A 20,161-nucleotide genomic window follows, 5' to 3' on the forward strand; every position below is an offset into this window, starting at 1 on the left:
GTGGTGACAGGTCACTGTTCCTAGATGTGGCTCTCTCAACACTCCCATTGTTTCACCCAGGGTGAGCCATTCAGTGTTGATGGCTCTTGTTGGCATTGCCAGTATTCTCCAGGCCCAGCTTCCTTAGGACCTATTACATGTTTCCTGCTATAAAAGAGATGATCTCATCCAGAACAACAGTTGCAATTAGAAATAGCATTCAAAAAACCAAATGGTATTAACAACTGGACAAAGGCATATTCCCCCAAACTGTCACAGCAACCTTAGACAGGGAGGCATTATCAGACCTCCATAATCTAGCTATGAATCCTATCTTGTTTAAGATATTCAAAGGGCCTATCCACAAGTTTAGGTGCAGGAATACTTTTCAAAATTTGGCCCTGAGGCATTTTTGAAAATGTTACCCATAAATTCTAGATGGTGTATGGCTATGAAAAAGAACGGGGGGTATCCTTGTAGAGAAATGAACATACTGTGTGATTCCCTTTAGAAGAGATTTGAGAAATATATAGGTAATATTAGGAGGGGGAGGAAATCTATAAAAATAATGTGTGTTAAACACACAATTGTGTTATTGATGCCATGTCCTCAGAAACTGAGGTGTAAACATAAAAGGTTGAAGTGATTTAACAGACACTTTAGAAAATTTTAACCAGAATACCTCCACCATCTGGAGTCTTGACTCTATTGTTGGGATGGCAACCAGCATGGGGAAGCTGGAAGTAAAATGAAGACTGTTTTTAAATGGCAGTTAGACTATAAATTGCAGAATTTGTTTATTTCCCCTAGATGAAACCAATGGCAAACAAACGCCAGGGCAATCAAACAATCATCACAGAATTTGTCCTCCTGGGATTTGGGAATCTCCCTCAACTACAAACTCTTCTCTTCCTGCTCTTTCTAGTGATCTACATTGCGACCATGGCCGGGAACATCATCATCATAGCACTAGTTGTGGCTAATAAGAACCTTCACACCCCCATGTACTTTTTCCTGGGGAACTTGTCCTGCTTGGAGACCTGCTACACCTCCACCATCCTGCCCAGGATGCTGGCCAGTCTCCAGACTGGAGACAGAACCATTTCATTTGGTGGTTGCATCACACAATTCTATATTTTTGGTTCTCTGTTAGCTACAGAATGCCTTCTCTTATCTGTGATGTCTTATGATCGGTATTTAGCAATATGCAAACCACTACATTATGCCGCTCTTATGAATGGACAGTTCTCTTTCCAGTTGACTGCTTGCTCTTGGGTAAGTGGATTTCTGGCTCCTTTGCCAACAATGTTACTAATGTCACAATTCACTTTCTGTGGCCCCAATGAAGTTGACCATTTCTTTTGTGATTTAAGCCCAGTAATAAAACTGGCCTGCAGTGACACCCACATGCTGGATGTTACTGCTTTCATACTCTGCTCCATATTCACACTGCCTCCATTTCTATTGACCTTGGCATCCTATGTTTGTATCATCTTCACTATCCTGAGAATCCCTTCCACCACTGGGAGGCAGAAGGCCTTTTCTACCTGCTCCTCTCACCTCATCGTGGTTACAATTTTCTATGGGACTCTAGTCATTGTGTACCTGCTATCAGACTCTGATGCACTGAGGGACTTGAACAAAGTCTTCTCTGTTTTCTATGGAGTCCTGACCCCATTGGTCAACCCCCTCATATACAGCCTGAGAAACAAGGAAGTGAAGGAAGCCTTGAGGAAAACTGTCATTAGATTTTTTGTGTTTTGCAAGAAATCAGATATTTCTAGCTAATACATAAAATGGGCCAATCATGGGGATATGATCTTGCAAACTTGAATCATGTGTGTAGCCCATACTACTCTCTATGGTCCTATTGAACTGATGACTCTCAGGATCAGGACTCCCTTAATCCAAAGGTGGAGTATGGGTGTTGCCTACCTCTGGCCATCTGCCAGAATTTGGGGAAATTTTGGACAAAAAGCCAAATCTTGAGACATGCATTTCACCACCCTCCCATGCTACTGTTTGGAGAATAACACATCTCCTCTCTGAACTTTGATTTTTTATTCTCTCAGTGTGGATAACTTTTCAAGTAAATATCTTAATTAGTTCTTGAGTATAAAAGAATTAAAGACGTGCTCTTTAATGAATTTAGCATATGTCATCTCTCCTTGGTTTGTCCCAAGTGATCTTAAAACTGGAATAAAACTTTCTCTTCACACTTTCCGTAACATTAAATCTCTTTTGAAATATGTGTGTAGGCTACAGTTGAAGACAGTAGGTTTTAATGAAGCTATATTGTTAAGAAAATTGTGTCTAATCATTAAATTAGGAATAAAGTGTACACATGTCCAAGTCAGCAGTTCAGGTCACACTTAAATGGGGCCATGGTGACATCAGAGGTAACAAGTAATCTGCACTCTTCATTTCCTGATAATTTGCATACTGCAGTTCTAATACCTGAAATAACTCTGAGAGGGATGATAACTGTACAGGTGTGCCCAGTGTTCTCATTGATGGCTTACCCCTGCCCAAATCAGATCCCAAAGGACCAGCCACATACCCAGGTCAATATATAACTCAGATCTTACCCAGTAACCACACTGCTGCCAATCCTTAAGAAGGTGAGAGTTAAAACTGGTTAAAGGAATCAAATGCATACAATAATTGCAAGGTTCTTGGATCAGGCTTGTAGCAATGATTAAATAAACTGCTGGCTTGTTAAGTCTCTGGTTGCTCCCAAATGATTTGGAAGGTCCTCAGTCCTTTGGTTAGAATGCTCCCATTAGTATAAATTCATAGTTCAGAGGTTTGAGCAGGAAAGAGGCAAAATGGAGATGTTTCCAGGGCCTTTTATAGCTTTTGCCATGTGGATGGGATTGGAAACCCATTGTTTCAAACCAAGCCCATAACACAGTTAGTGGAAAATTACAGGTAACAAGATGGGGTTTGGAGTCTCATGTGCAAGTCACATATCTCTGCCTGCTTCGCTTAGTCATAGCAGAGGAAATTACCCATACTCTAGTTAGAACATTCACAGCAAAGTCCATTAAGTGTTGATAGGTGTCTTCCATGGTTAATTTTGAGTTAAGTGTTCTTTGATGGGCCATTTAACTTGAATATTTTCTTCATAATGCGCTGGCTAAATACCTTGTTGGTGTTACCACAGGAGCCAACATTTGAAATACAGGTACACAGTTAATATTCATAACTTCAGATACAAAAATGATACATGCATACAAATAGCATAATCATATTCAGCAAATCATAACTTTTCCATAGACATCTTACATGACACATTTTTACAAGATTTGTTGCAAATATATAACAGTGGTAGCAACAATGATCTACATGGTCATATTTTAATCATATAACATCACATCTTCCATACGACACACTAGTTAATACACCCCACAATGCCATTAGCCTTTTCCGCAACTGCATCACATTGTTGGCTCATACTCAATTTGGGATCCATTATCACTTCCAGTTGCTGCAGGACTGCTTCCATGACAATTAGTCCCATTTTAGTGGTGGTGTTCATTTGATTTTTACTTTCAAAGTGTAGTATTTCACACTTATCTTTACTGAATTTCATCTTGTTGATTGCACACCAATTCTCCAGTTTTGTCAAGTTTGTTTCGAATTCTAAACCTATCTTTCCAAGTGCTTGAAACCCCTTTCAATTTGATGTCATTTGCAAATTTTATAACCATAAGCATATAAGATAGATGTGAATGGGGGGGAGGGTCTAGCTAGCTAGCTAAAGCTTTACAAAATATTACATCCAGAATCACCTGTAAAAAAACTTAGGCCTTTACTGCTTGACCTAAAGCAATAACATCTTTGCATGTGAATTATTGATGGGATGCTATAGTTGCTTGGGCACATAAATGGTGCATATTTACATTAGGCTACTACATTCACCAAACTGCTGAGGTCTTACTGATCCTCCAAAGAGAAGAGATGGGAGCCAGTATGGTTGCCACAAGCATGGCATTTCCTATTGCCCTCACCTATAAGACAAATTTCTAGAGCTCAGTGATGTCAAACCAATGCTATAAAACTATTTTCATTAGATGTGGGGGTATTGATTAGTATCCATTAGCTATTCCAAAAACCTGAGCCCCTTCATTCTAGATTAAGTTGAAATTCCAAGATGGGTTAATTTCCTTCCGGGTGGCTCCAGACACTGCATTCCATGGTCCCAATGTCTCTGAATTATGCTCCTACACCCAATGAAAAATTACAAGGTTACTCTGCCCTAGGGCATATATACCCGAATAAGTGTAAATGTGTGTGTTTGTGTTTGGATTATTAAATATTCCTATCAGTTTCTTTACTGGGGCCATTTCAAGTTTCATTTAAAGAGAAAACTTAGATACAAGCATAGAATCCAGGTCCGGTTCCTCTCTCTGAATGGACAGTAGACTGTTATCATTGGAGCCAACCATGTGCTGCTGAGCCCCCTGGAGCTAAATGATGACTGGTCAGTGTTCCTAGATGTGGGTCTCTCAACATTCACCTTGTTTCACCAGCAGTGATCCATTTGGTGTTGATGGCCCTTGATGGCATTGTCACAGCACTCCAGGCAGGGCTGGCCTTACCATAAGGTGAAGTGAGGCGGTCGCCTCAGGTGCCAGACCATGGGAGGGCTCCACTAGGACCCAGAGTGTAGAAAATTTGTCTGCTGCTGGTGCATATGTATTCTCTCTGATCTAGATGAACAGAGATGGAGGAGTGCTGTGCTGGAGGAAGAAGGGCACAAGAGACATAACAGGCAAGCAGGAGAAAAGGTGAGAGGGAATAACAGAAAGCAGCAGGAGCTGCAGGTAGAGAGAGGAGGAGGAGCCTCTTATGTACCTCTCAAGCACCCCCAGAAGCCTAGACTGATTAACACCAGCTTCTCAGAGAGCTTCTTGTTTCCTGCTGCTTCCCTGAACCCACTTGAGAACAGGCAGTCAACTGAAATAGTAGGAGACAGTTAGGCCCTTAAGATGCTGATATCTTCCCTCACTCAGGCCCTGCTACCAGCCTGCTTTTTTGTCCCCTTCAATTGAGTGTTGAGAGCCACTATAGCTGGCACAGAACAGCAGTCATGAGTGAAAGAAGAAAATGCCACTCTGGGGCAGCATTCGGAAAAAGAAAGAAAGCAAAGGAAGCTTTTCTATCTAAGCAGAAAGGAGCTCTCCTGAGATACATAGACACAAATGTTCACAGTGAGCCTTCCGGCTCCAGTGAGGATGTGAGTGGTGAGGAGATGCCTGATCTTCCAGTTAGTCAGAGTGCAGATGACATGGCAGCTACTGCAGCATCCATATCTCCATCTCAAATGGATGTAACCATGCACATTCCTGAAGAAAATTGTAGATCAGAGAAGAGTGTGGTGGAGGCACAAGAAACAGCTGCTGCTGAGTTTAGTTCCTTAAGTCTAGATGATCCAGGACTGTGGACCCACTTGAGCAGTAGCCTAAGGGACTTCCTTGTACTGCATGGGCCACAGCAAGTGAAAAACTTCATGTTCCCCAAAGACTATGAAAATAGAAGTTTCCATCCAACACATTACTGGCGTGAAATCCCCAGTGGTGACAAAGTGGTGAGGCCATGGCTTATGTACTCAAAAACCCAGAATGCTGCATACTGTTTTTGTTGCAAACTCATCCAGTCTAATGTTCCAGCCACATTGGGTTCTACAGGAACAAAGGACTGGAAAAATCTGGCTAGAAATCTGGCATGCCATGAGAAGGCAGCAAATCACCAGAGAGCATTCCATAGGTGGAAAGAGCTTGAGATGAGTCTAAGGTTAAAGGCCACCATAGATGATCAGCATAAAGAGAAGATTGCATCACAGTCTCTTTACTGGCAAAATGTTCTGAAAGGCTCATTGCCATTGTGAGAATTCTTGCTACCCAAAACCTAGCACTGCATGGCACTTCAGATCAGCTGTATGTGCCAAACAATGGAAACTTCCTTAAAATTGTGGAGCTGATGGCAGAGTTTGATGCTGTACTCCAGGAGTATCTAAGAAAAGTCACCACCCACGAAATGTACACACACCACTACCTTGGAAAAACAATTCAAAATGAGATCATACAGTTACTGGCAACAAAAGTCAAACAGAAGATTGTGGCAGATCTGAAGTCAGGAAGATATTACTCTGTTATTTTGGCCTGCACACCTGATATCAGCCATATGGAACAAATGACTTTAATGGTGCATTTTGTAACAACAGAACCTAGTGAAAATGTCCCTGCAATGGTGACTGTCAGAGAGCATTTTCTAGAATTTATTGACATTGATGATACTACAGGAGCTGGTATGACAAATGTGCTTCTTAAAAAGCTGGAAGATACGGGAATTGCGATAGCTGACATGAGAGGTCAGGGCTACGATAACAGTGCCAACATGAGAGGAAACAACAAAGGTGTGCAGACATGGATCCGAGAGTTAAACCCTCAAGCTTTTTTTGTCCCTTGCAGTTCTCATTCATTGAACTCGGTGGTCAGTGATGCAGCATCAGCTTCTGGTGAATCTGCTGATTTTTTTAATGTAATTCAAAGCATTTATGTATTTTTCTCTGCATCAACTTGTCGATGGCAAATTTTGAAGCAACATCTGGGAACGTCCTCTCTGACACTGAAACCACTGAGTGCCATACGATGGGAAAGTCGAGTGGAGGCGATAAAGCCTATCAAACACCAAATTGGGAAGATAGATGATGCCATAGTTGCCATTATGGAGGATAATGCTATGACAGGAACTGTTCATGGGAGAACAGTGGCAAAAGGAAATGGAATCACCAGAAACATACATAACTTCAAATTTCCGTGTGGCTTAGTGTTGTGGCATGACATACTGTTTGAAATAAATGTTGTAAGCAAGAGACTCCAAGGTGTTGACCTTGATATATCTGGACAAAGCAAAGTCATACCTACAGTCTTACCAGTCAGATGAGGGATTTTGAAACATTCTGAAGAGTGCACAGAAGTTGGCAGAGGAACTTCACACTAAAGCTATTTTCCCACCCATTCAAGAATGCAATAGTCACCGAAGAAGAAGACATTTTGCTTACGAGGCATGGGATAATCCCATAAGAGACCCCAAATAACAATTCAAAGTTGAATTCTTTAACCAGGTGCTAGATTGTGCAATACAGTCAGTTGAAGAACGTTTCATGCAGCTAAAGGGACACAGCTATATATTTTGGATTAACACTATACCTGAAGAAGACCTACACCAGCAACGCAGGGCACTAGAGACAGTGTTGACACATGATGATATGCGCTATATTGATGCGAGTGATTTAGGTGATGAACTGAAAGGCCTTTCAAGATACATTTCAGCAGGATCTACTCCAAAGGCTGTTCTGGAATATATGTGCACTAATAAGATGACCACCCTCTTTCCAAAGGCTTTTGTTGCTCTGCGCATACTTCTAACACTTCCTGTAACCATTGCCAGTGAAGAACGCAGCTTCTCCAAGCTGAAGTTAATAAAAACGTATCTACACTCCACAATGACACAGGCGAGGCTGGTCGGCCTTGCGACCATCTCAATACAGCATGCGACCATCTCAATACTGTGGACCTTCAGGAAGCAGTTCAAATCTTTGCAACTAAGAAGGCACGGAAAGCACCACTTTGATTATTCAAACAGATAAAAATGGCAGTGTTTAATATGCAGACAAGAAAAGTTACATTTACTGTTCAGGTGTTTGAAAGTTAAGTGTTACTTAAAATTTTTGAACAAGGCATTTTAAGTTGTTAGTTCTCCTTTATTGGGGTAGGTAGCAGAGCACTACCATGAGAGGAGTAGAACAGGAAGAAGGCAGAATTGAGACCTTTCAAAGTTTTGGCCCAAGCAAGGGGGCATGGGGGCATCATTTGAGCTCCCTGCCTCAGGTGCCAAAATGTTGTGGGCTGACCCTGACTCCAGGCATAGCTTCCCCATAATCTGTTACATGTTTCCTGCTACAGAAGAGATGAGCTCATCCAGAAAGATGACTGTAATTAGAAAATAGCATTCATAAAAAATTAATGGAATTAGCAACTGGACAAAGACATATTCCTGAAACTGTAACAACAACCTTAGCCAATAAAACATTGGGAGACCTCCTAAAACTAGCTATCCATCCTATCTTCTTTAGCATGTTATCTTGGGACCAGATGCTCAAAGGTGCTGAGGGTCCTATCTGCAGCTTTAGGTACATGGATAGTTTCCAAAATCTGGCCTTGGGCACTTTTGAAAATTTTACCCATTTATTTTAGGTGTTGTACAGCTGTCAAAAAGAAGGGTGCATATCATTGAGGAGAAATGAACATACGATGTAATTTCCATTAGGACAGACTTAAGAGTAATATGAAGGGGGGGAAATGAAGTGCTTTGTTAAACAAACCATTGAGGCTATTTCTGGGGAAACTGAGGCAGAAATATAAATGATTGATGTGACTGAGGAATGTTAGGTGTCTCTTCCTAGAGTGTGTTCAAAGTCATGCATGGTTGCATAGCAGAATAAGTTATATAGCACTCATTATTATAGATATTAAAGAACTTTTTAAAGTGTCTAAGTGTTATTATCTCCATTTTGCACAAGAGAAAATGAGCATACTTAGAGAGGTCTTGTTTCATACATTTCAAATCACATTAAGAAAATGGTAAGTGGCATCATCATCAACTATTTCATAGAGGAGAGAACAGAGCACAGCCAGGAAGTCAGGGAGAGAATGAGGCAGGAATAAAACCCAGGTCCCTGTAATAAAATCCTCTCCTCTGGAACCTGCTGGAGTCTGCAATGTCAATATTGATACATGAGTTATGAGCCCAACAATTGGGGTGTGTCCGGCATTTTCATATAAAGCCAAGGGAGAGGCATTTAATGACCTTAGTCTCCATTGATAATCTCAGACATTGTGGCTAAAGTAATATATCGGGCTGTTCAGATGTCTGAAGGTGAGATACGTTCAATCGTACAGATACCAGACAACAGCAACATTTCCAAAATGATTTAACTTAGGCAGTTTAGAAAATGTTACACAGAATGCCTCTGGAGTTTTGACTCAACCATTGGGATGGCAACCAGCAGGAATTTAAAATGTTGATGGCTTTGAAAGTTAGACTATAAATTGCAGAATTTGTTTTATTTTCCCTAGATGAAACAAAGGGCAAACACTGTGACCAAAAGAGCTAATGCAATCTTGGAGTGCACAAACAGGGAACTCCTGAGTAGCAATAGCAAGATTATTTTATCTCCGGATTTGGTGCTAGTGCAATCGCTACTGGAAGACTGTGTCCAGTTCTGGTGCCCACAACTGAAGAAGGAGGTTGAGAAATTGGAGAGGGTTCAGAGAAGAGCCATGACAATGATTAAAGGATTAGAAAACATGCCTTATAGTAATAGGTCCAAAGATCTTAATCTGTTTATTTTAACAAAGAGAAAGTTATGGTGTGACTTGATTACAGTCTATAAGTACCTAGATGGGGAGCAAATATTTAATAATGGGCTTTTTAATCTAGCAGAGAAAGATGTAACACAATCCCATGGCTGGAAGCTGAAGCTAGGCATATTCAAATGGGAAATAAGGAGTACATTTTCAAAGGTGAGAGTAATTAACCGTTTGAACAATTTACCAAGGGTCGTGGTGGATTCTCTATCACTAACGATTTTTAAATCAAAATTGGATATTTTTTTCTAAAAGATCTGCTCTAGCAATTATTTTGGGGAAGTTCTATGGCCCATGTTATACAGACGATTAACATCCTACATCCTACGTCCACATCATCTGAATCACCCTAAAGATGTCATCAGCTGAGGGGAGATGCAAGACCTTCTCCTTCTGCTCCTCAGAGCTGATGGTGGTGACATTATACTATGGGAACGGCAGCCTAATCTACTTGAAACACAAGTCGAGCCTTGATACTAAGAAACTGCTAGCTCTGCCTTACACAACTATCACCCTGAGGTAAAAGGGAATCTGAGCAAAATAATGGGTGACACGATGAAGAGATAAATCTCTTGTCTTATCAGTGCATATGTGGTTTCCTTGTAATTTCTCATGTTGCTTGGCTAACAACCCTGGAAATGGGATATGGAGACTTCCACTTATGTGGTTGATCCCATTCCCACCCTCCCATGACCACACATGCACAGTTTAGTGTGAAGCAAACACACCATTCTGTTATGATGGATGGTCAGTTGTCTATAGCCTGTGTATAAACTATAGTTTTGCATCCAGTTTTGGTCCCCCCCACTACAGAAGGGATGTGGACAAATTGGAGAGAGTCCAGCGGAGGGCAATGAAAATGATTAGGGGGCTGGGGCACATGACTTGCGAGGTAAGGCTGAGGGAACTGGGCTTATTTAGTCTGCAGAAGAGAAGAGTGAGGGGGGATTTAACAGCAGCCTTCAACTATCTGAAAGGGGGTTCCAAAGAGGATGGAGCTAGGCTGTTCTCGGTGGTGGCAGATGACAGAACAAGAAGCAATGGTCTCAAGTTGCAGTGGGGGAGGTCTAGGTTGGATATTAGGAAACACTATTTCACTAGGAGGGAGGTGAAGCATTGGAATGGGTTACCTGTGGAGGTGGTGGAATCTCCATCCTTAGAGATTTTTAAGGCCCGGCTTGACAAAGCTCCGGCTGCAATGATTTAGTTGGTGTTGGTCCTGCTTTGAGCAGGGGGTTGGACTAGATGACCTCCTGAGGTCTCTTCCAACCTTACTATTCTATGATTCTATAGTCAACTGATACGGAGTTTCTCAGTCATTTCCTAGTGTTGCAGATGTGCACATTACAGAACACATTCTCACAAAGGGCATTGGAGACACAAAGGCCAGATCCTCAGTTGGTGTAAATCGGTGTAACTCCATGGAAATCAATGGAGTTGTGCAGATTTATACCAACCAAAGACATGGTTCCAAGAAGTCCCACACTGGTCTAGCGTTTTCACCACTTAGGGTGGGATTTAGTGGAGTTAGTGGTTTAACTTCCATCTGCTACTTTATGTAGTAATTTATGTTGTGTGTGTGAGCATGAAGTGATAGAGCTAAGGCAAAGCGACATTCAGCCTTTAGTCCTTCCTCTGCATGTCCTGTTCTATCTCATCTAGCAGCGTTCACCAAATTCCTAGTCACATTCTCAGTATAGTATCTCCTATTGGGAAGCTAATTATCATAACAATTTACATTTGTGCAAAGTGGGTGTAAAATACTGCAGGATACTGATGACAATCAGGAGTATTTTATTTATATATGGAGATATCCCATCTTCTAGAACTGGAAGGGACCTTGAAAGGTCATCAAGTCCAGCCCCCTGCCTTCACTAGCAGGATCAAGTATTGATTTTGCCCCAGATCCCTAAGTGGCCCCCTCAAGGATTGAACTCACAACCCTGGGTTTAGCATGCCAGTGCTCAAACCACTGAGCTATTCAAGTCAATGGGTCTGAGTTTCATTTCACTCAGCCTTGTGTAAATCTCGAGTAACTCCATCAGAGTTAGTGGGGCTGATTCTCCTCTACTGTGGTGTAAATCAGAAGTAACTTCACTGAAGTAAATGGGCCTGATTCTCTTTTCAATCCCACCAGTGTAAATTAGGAATTATTTGGTCACAAATAGGTGTTACAAAGTGGGGAATGAGAGCTACTAGCTCAGTGCAAAATTAAACATGTTACCATTAACTGATGGCAAAATTACCCAGCATGGTTCACAGATTGTAAGAGCCCAGATCTTCTGCTGGTGTGAACTGGGGTAGTTCCATTAAAGAGCTATCCCATAATCCAGAGATCAGATCCTGAGACTTCCATCAGTGCTGTGTGGATGATCAAGCAGTGCCGGCCTGGTCAATAAAGCTTATTGATTTCACTATCCTATGTCATTATTTTGAGATTTAGCCAACAGTGGTGCTGCCTAAAGCTTTCCAGGTGATGCCTTTACTTTTTGTGTTGGAAAAACGTAAAGTAATATGAATAGGTCCATTATCTCTCTCTCTCTCTCTGGCCAAATGACTATTCCATTGTGGATAAATACTTAACTAGTCCTTGGGCCAGAGAGAGAGAGACTGAGAGTCAGAATGACTCTGTATTCTAGTGGCTAGGCCACCTCCTGGGAAGTGGAAGACCTGAGGTCCAGTCCTCCTGTTCCAATGACACTTTCATGATTTATCCACAATGGAACAACTTCAACAGAACTGGAGGGAGGCCGACTGCGGGATATCCCATAGCCCGGTGCTTAGAGCACTCTCCTAAGAGGCAGGAGGCCTTCGTTGAAATCCTTTCTCCACTTCTGGCAGAGAGGAGGTGTAAAGGTGTGGGACCCAACCCTGCGGCGCCTCCTGCTGGTCATCTCAGGGAATTAACTCTTTTCCAGCCTGGGTACCCTCTGCAGGCCGGTGTCCCACTTGTAGCTGGCCCCGTGTCCCTCCCGGACCCCAGTGCCCCTTTACCCTGGGGCTGCCCCCTGACAATACCCCAACCAGTATCTAAGGGTCTCTCCTCTCTGGGAAACCCCCAACCCTCTAATCCCCACCTTGCCTCAATCTGGCCTACTGCCAGTCATCACCAAGCCCCCGCTCCCTGGGGCAGACTGCAGTGTAAAAGCCACTCATCACAGGCAAGGGGGTTCAGACCTGATGCCTTCTTCTGCCTCCCAGTACCTCTATGGGCCTTGGACCAGGCCCTGCAGCCTGGGGAGTTGCCAGCTTGGAGCTTCCCTGCTCCTCTGGCCTTTCCCCAGCCCTGCTTCACTCCCAGTACCCTTTCTGCAGGCAGACAGGCCCTGCTCTCTCCCAGCCTGGAGAGAGACTCTTGGGCCTCTGGCTTACAGCCTTTTATACAGGCCAGCTGTGGCCTGATTGGGGCATGGCCCAGATGTGGCAGCTTCCCCAAATCAGCCCAGCTTAGCAGCTCTCAACCACAACCTTCTCCCAGGGCTGACTTTAACCCCTTTTCCGCTGGATTGGGGGAGCCGCCCCACTCCAGGAGGGAATTGAAGTTGGATCTCCCCTAGTCCAGCTGAGTGCTCCAACCACTGGGATAAAAGTTATAAGGTGGGCATCTCCTCTTCCCTTCCCATCAGTTATGTGTGGAGTAGGGCAGGTGCCAAACTCATTCCCACAAGAAGCAGCTTAGAAGTCTAAACCACCTGACTCCAGGTGGCAGGTTCCTGTTCAGGGATCACAAGCACCTAGATCCAAGAGAGGGGCAGGGCTTAGCACACACACCCCTCTCATCGGCTTCTCCCCTTGGCTACTTTATGCAGCTTCCTGCCTAAGGTGCTGGCTCTCGTGGATCTCGTTCTCATTCTGCACCTCTCTCTTTCTCCTTTCATTCTACAGGGAGCCCAGGTTCCTAACTCAGCTTTGTGAATTGCAGTGCTGCTGCTGTGATTTTCTCAGCACTGCAACACTCAGTGCTGCAACACCTGAATCGCTTCGTGGATCCCACCATGGGTGCCCACGTTCCCACTCCCGGACAGTGCCCTGATGTCTCAGGCAGGTGTTAGGACACCTATCTCATGTCTAACTCCAGCGGGATCTGCAAACCTGGTGAAGAGAGGCATTCCGCTGCCTATCTCACCTACAGGGCATGATCAGGTAAGAGGCTTCAGTGCGGGGCTAATTCCACAGCAGGGGAGAAAGGAGGTCGCCTTTATAATGTTTAGCCCAGTGGTAAGAGTATTAAACCAGCCCATGGGAGACCTGATCTCAACTCTCCCTGGCCACCTGATTTGGAGAATGGATTTGAACAGGAGTTTCCAACCTCTTAGATGCATGGCCAAACTACAGGGCCCTAGGATAGTCTCTGAGGCATATCTCTCTGAGTGTCTCCTCTTGATGCTGCTCCACTGTGTATATAAATTCAGGAGGCACTGGGCCAGAAAGAGAGGATCAGAATGACTCTAAAAGCCAGGGTTTAGGAATGTTAAATACTGGATAATGAGAGGGTCATGTTAATACCTTTGACTCTTTGGGCCCAAATATTCCAACCCAATTAATACAACAGTTCCTCATTAAGCCATTAAACTGATTTTGTCAGGATCCTGAATTCAACCATCTCATGGTCACTGCTGCCTAGGTTGCCATTCACTTATCCTTCCCTTACCAATTCTTCACTGTTTGTAAGCAGCAGGTCAAGAGGAGCAGGTCAAGGTAAGCTCCTAGTTGGTTCCTCCAGCACTTGTACCAGGAAGTTGTCCCCAACACTCTCCAAAAACTTCCTGGATTGTCTGTACACTGCTGTATTGCTCTCCCAGCAGATGTCAGGGTGATTGAAATTCCCCCATTAGAATCAGGGCCTGTGATCTGGAAACTTCAGTTGGTTGTCCAAAGAAAACCTCACCTACCTCATCCTTCTGATCCGGTGGTCTATAGCACACCCCCACCACAACATCATCCTTGTTAAACTGCTTTGAAAATACCAGCCAGTGGTCCTGACTCCTGAATCTCCTCTGTACTCATCCAGTTTTACACCGGGGTAACAGCATGTAAACTGAGCAACACAGCCATGAATGAGGTCTACAGCATATAGGCCATGCTTACAGGAGGTTGAGCTGGACCCAGGAAAGCCATGATTCTGAAATGGTCTTATGGGTCTTGGTGAATAACCAGATGAACCTGAGCTGTCAGTATGAGGCTGTGACTAAAAGGGTTAACAAAATCTTTGCATTTATAAATGAGGGAATATGGTGCATGGATACTGATATCTCTCTATTTACCTTTTCCTTTGTGGATTGAGAAGGATGAATAACCTCACTATGTTGAAAAAATGTGATAGGAATAAGATGAGGAAAAGGAAGTTGTCCAGAGATGCAGGTTCAATTCCCTCAATGGGCACTAGGGGCACCAGAGGGTGGGGATGAGGAAGGGGTGGCTATACTGTATAATGGGCACTAGGGGCAGCAGAGAGAGAGGGGTGGGCAGGGGGCAGCTCTACTGTATAATGGGCACTGGGGAAGCAGAGGGTGAGGGGTGGGAATCATATAATACCGTATAATGGGCACCTAGGTACTTTTGGTAATCCCACAAGGTGCCTAAATACCTTTAAAATCTGGTCCTAAGGGCCATATTCACAAAGTGACTTAGGTGTCTAATTTATATCTTAGGCACCTAAATCCAGTGTTTAAATGCCACTGCCACATTCAGCTGCTGCCTAAGCTTATTGGTGCCGAAACTCATCCAGCACCTACATTTTCACTGTAAATGCTTTTTAGGCAGCTAACTTTGTGCCTCTGGGCTTGTACACAGATACCTCAGGCAGGTGCCTGGATGCCTATCTCACAGTGAAGTCCAGTGGGAACCACAAACCAGGAGATAGACACACTTTGAGCACATCTGCCAGATTGGGGCCTCTTCAAGAGCCTACTAGAGAAGGTGATGCCTACCTTCCAACTTTTAGCCCAGTGGCCTAGCCCAGAATGTGGAAGATCCCACTTCAAGTCCCCTCTCTAGATAGACATAGAGACATACTGAAGTTCCATTGGGTTGATAATCTATGATAATCTACTCCAGTGGTTCTCAACCAAGGGTATGTGTACCCCTGGGAGTACTCAGAGGTCTTCCAGGGGATACTCAACTCATCTACATCAGTATTTCTCAACCTGGGCCTTGCAGCCCCAAAGATGATCATAGGATGGATTTAGGGGAGTCACAAATGCAGGGCTGGCATTAGGAGTTGGCAAGTAGGGCAATTGCCTGGGGCCCCACGCATAGCTAAGTTACATGCTCCATCTCCGGGTGGGAGGGCTTGGGATTCAGATAAGGCTCACAAGTGAAAAACAGGCTCAAGTATCACACTGAAATGTAAGTACAATATTTTGATTCCAATTGATTTATTTTAAAATTATATGGTATACATGAGAAAGTAAGCAATTTTTCAGTAACAGTGTACTGTGACACTTTTGTATTTTTATGCCTGATTTTGTAAGCAAGTAGATTTTAAGTGAGGTAAAAGTGGGGGGTACTCAAGACAAATCAGACTCCTGAAAGGGGTACAGTCATTTGGAAAGGTTGAGAACGCCTGATCTCATCTAACCTCCTGTATACACAATCCATATATTTGTCTCCTCAGAAGATAGATTGAAATATGCCTTTTAGAAGGATGTCTTATCTTGTTTTAAAACCTCCATACAATGGCAAGTCCACCACCTCCAATCAGCAGTACATAGACTGTTAAATAGACAGATCGAGAGAAACAGTCTGAAAATGTTGTGTGAAAGAGAGAGGCCAAATTCTGTGAGATGCTGAGCATGTTTAAATCCCAATTACTTCAGAGTGAGAGACTGAGTCTAATTTCAGTGGAAGGTGGGTATGACCTGTCCCAATCACACATGCTGTCCATGGATGTCCAGAATGGCTCGATGAGAAAGGATTAATATGGGAGAGGATTTCTAGGACCTTCCCTCATGATTACGTGAGGCGTGCTCCATTTCATTTTGCCCTGCACACCATCATCTTGCAATCTCTGAATTCTTGTGGGAAAGGAGCAACTGCACCTACAGTCCCCCTCTAAGGTTCAGCAAGGTCTCCCAGTTCCCCATCCATTGCCCGTTTTGGGTGGACACCCATCTCTCCCTCTCCCTCCTGACCAGGGTATTTCCTGCTGTGATGGAACACTGGGATTCAACCTGGAACTCGGGTGCCAGTGAGCCTTCTGTCTCACCAGCCTGGACTCCCTCTTACACTGTGCTGCTGTGACAAGATGCAGACCACCCCTGGTCTTGCACTCACACAAACCTTACACAGCTGCAGTTACATGAAGACTTCTCCCCAGCTCCCCAGGCTAGGACCCCAGAGCTGTACCATCTTGCCAGGTCAAAAGCCTGACCAGTAGAAGTTTATTACCCAGTCCACCCCTCCCTCAAAGTGGAGAGGACAGTGCACCCGTTTTTGTTCCTGAGCAGATTCCCCGAGCACTTCTAGAAAAATGCACTGTTTTAGGTAAAAATATAAACCAAATTTATTAATTATATAAAGATAGATTTTAAGTGATTATAAGTAACGAGTAGAGAGATCAAAGCAGATTACTTAAGAAATAAAGAAGAATGCAATCTAAGCCTTATAAACTAGACAGGATTTGAATCAACAGCGTCTCACCCTGTTAGATATCAAAAATAGTCCTCCAAGCTTTCTTCTTTCCCACCTGGGATCTCCTTCTCCCGTTCAGTGTTTGTTCCTTAGGTATTTGCAGGTGTTGCATTTTAGGGGGAGTGAGGCCCTGTGATTATGTCACTTTCCCCTTTTATAGCTTCTTCCATGTGGTGGGGAACTTCATTATCCCAAACAAAGCCCCCAGCACAGTTTCTGCAAAAGTACAGGCACCAAAATGGAGTCCAATATTTCATGATTTAGTCACATGCCCTCGCATGCTTCAATGAGTCATGGCAGCCATTACCCATATTTTGGCTGAAGTGTCCACAGGAAAGCTTATCAGGTGAGGCTAAGATTTTCCCATGGCCCATTGTTTTTGTTGATGGGCCATTCAACTTGAATAGGCCATTCACAATGTGCTAACTAGACTGGATGTAAAGTACCTTGTGGGTGTTAGCACAGGAGCAACAACATTTGAAATACAGGTACATAGTCAATATTCATAACTTCAGATACAAAGATGATACACACCTACAAATAGGATAATCATATTCAGCAACCCATAACCTTTCCATTGACACCTCACATGACATATTTTTTACAAGATGCATCATAATTATTTCATAATCATATCACTATGGTGAATATGGGGTGCAGAGTATCACACCTGGCTGCCTGCCTACACTGTGATATCCCCAGCACAAGACAGTCTGCCTATGCAGGCCTGTTTTGCTTTCTCTTCTGAGATGGGGCACAGTGGAATTACCACAGTTAACTTACCACACAGATCTTTTGAAGCAAGCTCATTTGTTTTTAAGGTGAAAGCATTGCAGAAAAAACATATTAAACCAATAAAAGGACCTACACACATCCTAACCAGCTTATCAGAGTCCACCTTACCTACATCAAGGGTTCTGGGAGGTGATTAGTCATTCCAAATCCAATCAGGTTTTCCTTTGGTTTCAGGTTCATAACACCTTTTGCTCAGAACAAGAACCCCCATGAATCTGTGAATCCTTTATCCAGTCCTTTTAAGAGATTGTGAATAGGTAATCAGCCAGACAACAGGTCCCCTTACCAGGCGAATCTTCAAGCAACTTCCTTTTGCATAGGGAAAATGGCTTAATTTTTAAACTTCACACTGTTTGAAGTTCCTAACATTTTCCAAGATTTACATGAACCAAGTCTCCTAAAGAAGTCACATACAATCCCACAACAACACGTAAACAATTGCATTTTTATACAATGAAGTTACTCTTAATTCAATAAAGTTTATCCACGAGACTGCAGGTGGTTGCCCTCTGTCATACAAGCATTTTCCTGATAGCTCTTCTCAGGGCCCCCTTGACCTCTTTGCTTCTCAGGCTGAATATGAAGGGATTGGCCATAGGAGTTAGGACAGTGTAGAAGACAGAGAACAATTTGTTCAGGGCTCTTATGGTATTGGTTCTTGGTAACAGGTACACAATGATCAGGGTCCCATAGAAAATTGTAACCACCATGAGGTGAGAGGAGCAGGTGGGAAAAGCTTTTTGTCTCCCAGTGCTGAAAGGGATTCTCAGAATGGTGATGATGATACAAGTATAGGATGCCAGGGTTAATACAAATGGGGGCAGAGTAAATAAGGATGAGAATATGAACATCATAAGTTCCATCAAGTGGCTGTCACTACAGGAGAGTTTCATCACCGGGATGAAGTCACACAAAAAATGGTCAATTTCACTGGGGCCACAGAATTTTAATTGTGACATTAAGGATACGATTATAGCAATTGCTACAAAGCCATGAATCCAAGACCCTGCCATTAGGTAGAAGTAGAACCTTCCACTCATATGGCCTGCATAATGCAACGGTTTGCATATCACTAAATACCGATCATAAGACATCATCGACAAGAGACAATACTCTGAACCCACCAGAGAAGCAAAGAAATAAAACTGTACAATACAACCATAGCGAGAAATGGTTCTGTCCCCTGTCAGGATACTGGCCAGCATCCTGGGCAGGATGGTGGAGCTGTAACAGGTCTCCAAGAAGAACAAGGTCACCAGGAAGAAGTACATACAGGTGTGAAGGTGTCGATCAGTGACAACTAGCATAATGATGAGGATGTTCCCAGCCATGGTCACAATGTAGATCACTAGAAACCGCAGGAAAAGGTGGGTTTGCAGTTCAGAAAGATTCCCGAATCCCAGGAGGATGAATTCTGTGATGGACGTTTGGTTTCCCTGATCTGTGTTCGCCATGGGTTTAACTAGAGGGCATTGAACAAATATGATATCAGAGTGATACACTTGTCTTCTAGCAGAATGGCACTTAAATTCCATTAATATTTACATACCCACCAGCCTAAATGTTGGGTCAAGACACCTTTCCTGGATAACATAGGGAGGCCTGCTATCTCTGTTGGAGTCATCAAACCTCTTCCTTGAGGTACCCTGAAAAGGTCTGTCAATTACTGCAACCACAAACCTTATCATTCAGGTCAGACGTCTCTAAATCTAGGGACATTTTTCACTGAAAAATTAGCATCTGGGTCAATTGAAGTATTTTGTAAATTCGTATCAAATTCACCAAATTGTTTCAGTCAAAAACAGACAGAAAATCCCAAAATACTGAAATGTTTTGTTCTCACATTTCTTAAAGAAAACCTGATTTTTTCTATTCAGAATGACTTTTTGTTTTAAATTGCATTTCAATGTTATTCTTAAAAGGTAAAAAATACCCCAAAAACTTGAAAATAAAACACAAGGTATCATGGCGGGTCAAGCGAAACATTTTGTGTGACCCAAAACATTTTTTGTGTTGACTTTTTTGGTTGGCCAGCGAACCAAAAAATCAGTTGTTCACACACTCTATACAGATCTTATCCACATTTAGGGTTGTGACATCCCAATGACAGAGCACCATTGTGGGGGTCAGGAGAGTTGAAGTTAATTCTTGACTCTGTGTGACTCTGAGCGATCAATCCAACTCTCAGTCCCTCAATTATCTCCTGTGTAAAATGAAGATAATTGTACTGACCCCCTTTATGAAGTGTTCTGAGGAGATTGGGACCGTGTCATGCTGTGCATTTAACATCACATAGAGCCAAAGCATTTAAGGCCAGA

The 20,161-nt window shown here is 43.2% G+C and overlaps 1 protein-coding gene across 1 annotated transcript; it reads left to right on the plus strand.

Annotated features, from left to right (window-relative positions):
- Positions 1-789: 789 nt before the first annotated feature.
- On the plus strand, positions 790-1,767 carry LOC103306632 (olfactory receptor 5AP2-like). Its single transcript, XM_008174691.3, has one exon. It carries the CDS (start codon positions 790-792, stop codon positions 1,765-1,767), a length of 978 nt encoding a protein of 325 aa, XP_008172913.3.
- The last annotated feature ends 18,394 nt before the right edge of the window (positions 1,768-20,161 follow it).

This window comes from Chrysemys picta, chromosome 13 (genome assembly GCF_011386835.1).
Source record: "Chrysemys picta bellii isolate R12L10 chromosome 13, ASM1138683v2, whole genome shotgun sequence".
NCBI classification, from domain to species: domain Eukaryota; kingdom Metazoa; phylum Chordata; order Testudines; family Emydidae; genus Chrysemys; species Chrysemys picta.

Excerpts from the sequence above, each read along its gene's own strand:
- LOC103306632 (XM_008174691.3), top strand. The coding sequence starts at position 790 with ATGAAACCAATGGCAAACAAACGCCAGGGCAATCAAACAATCATCACA.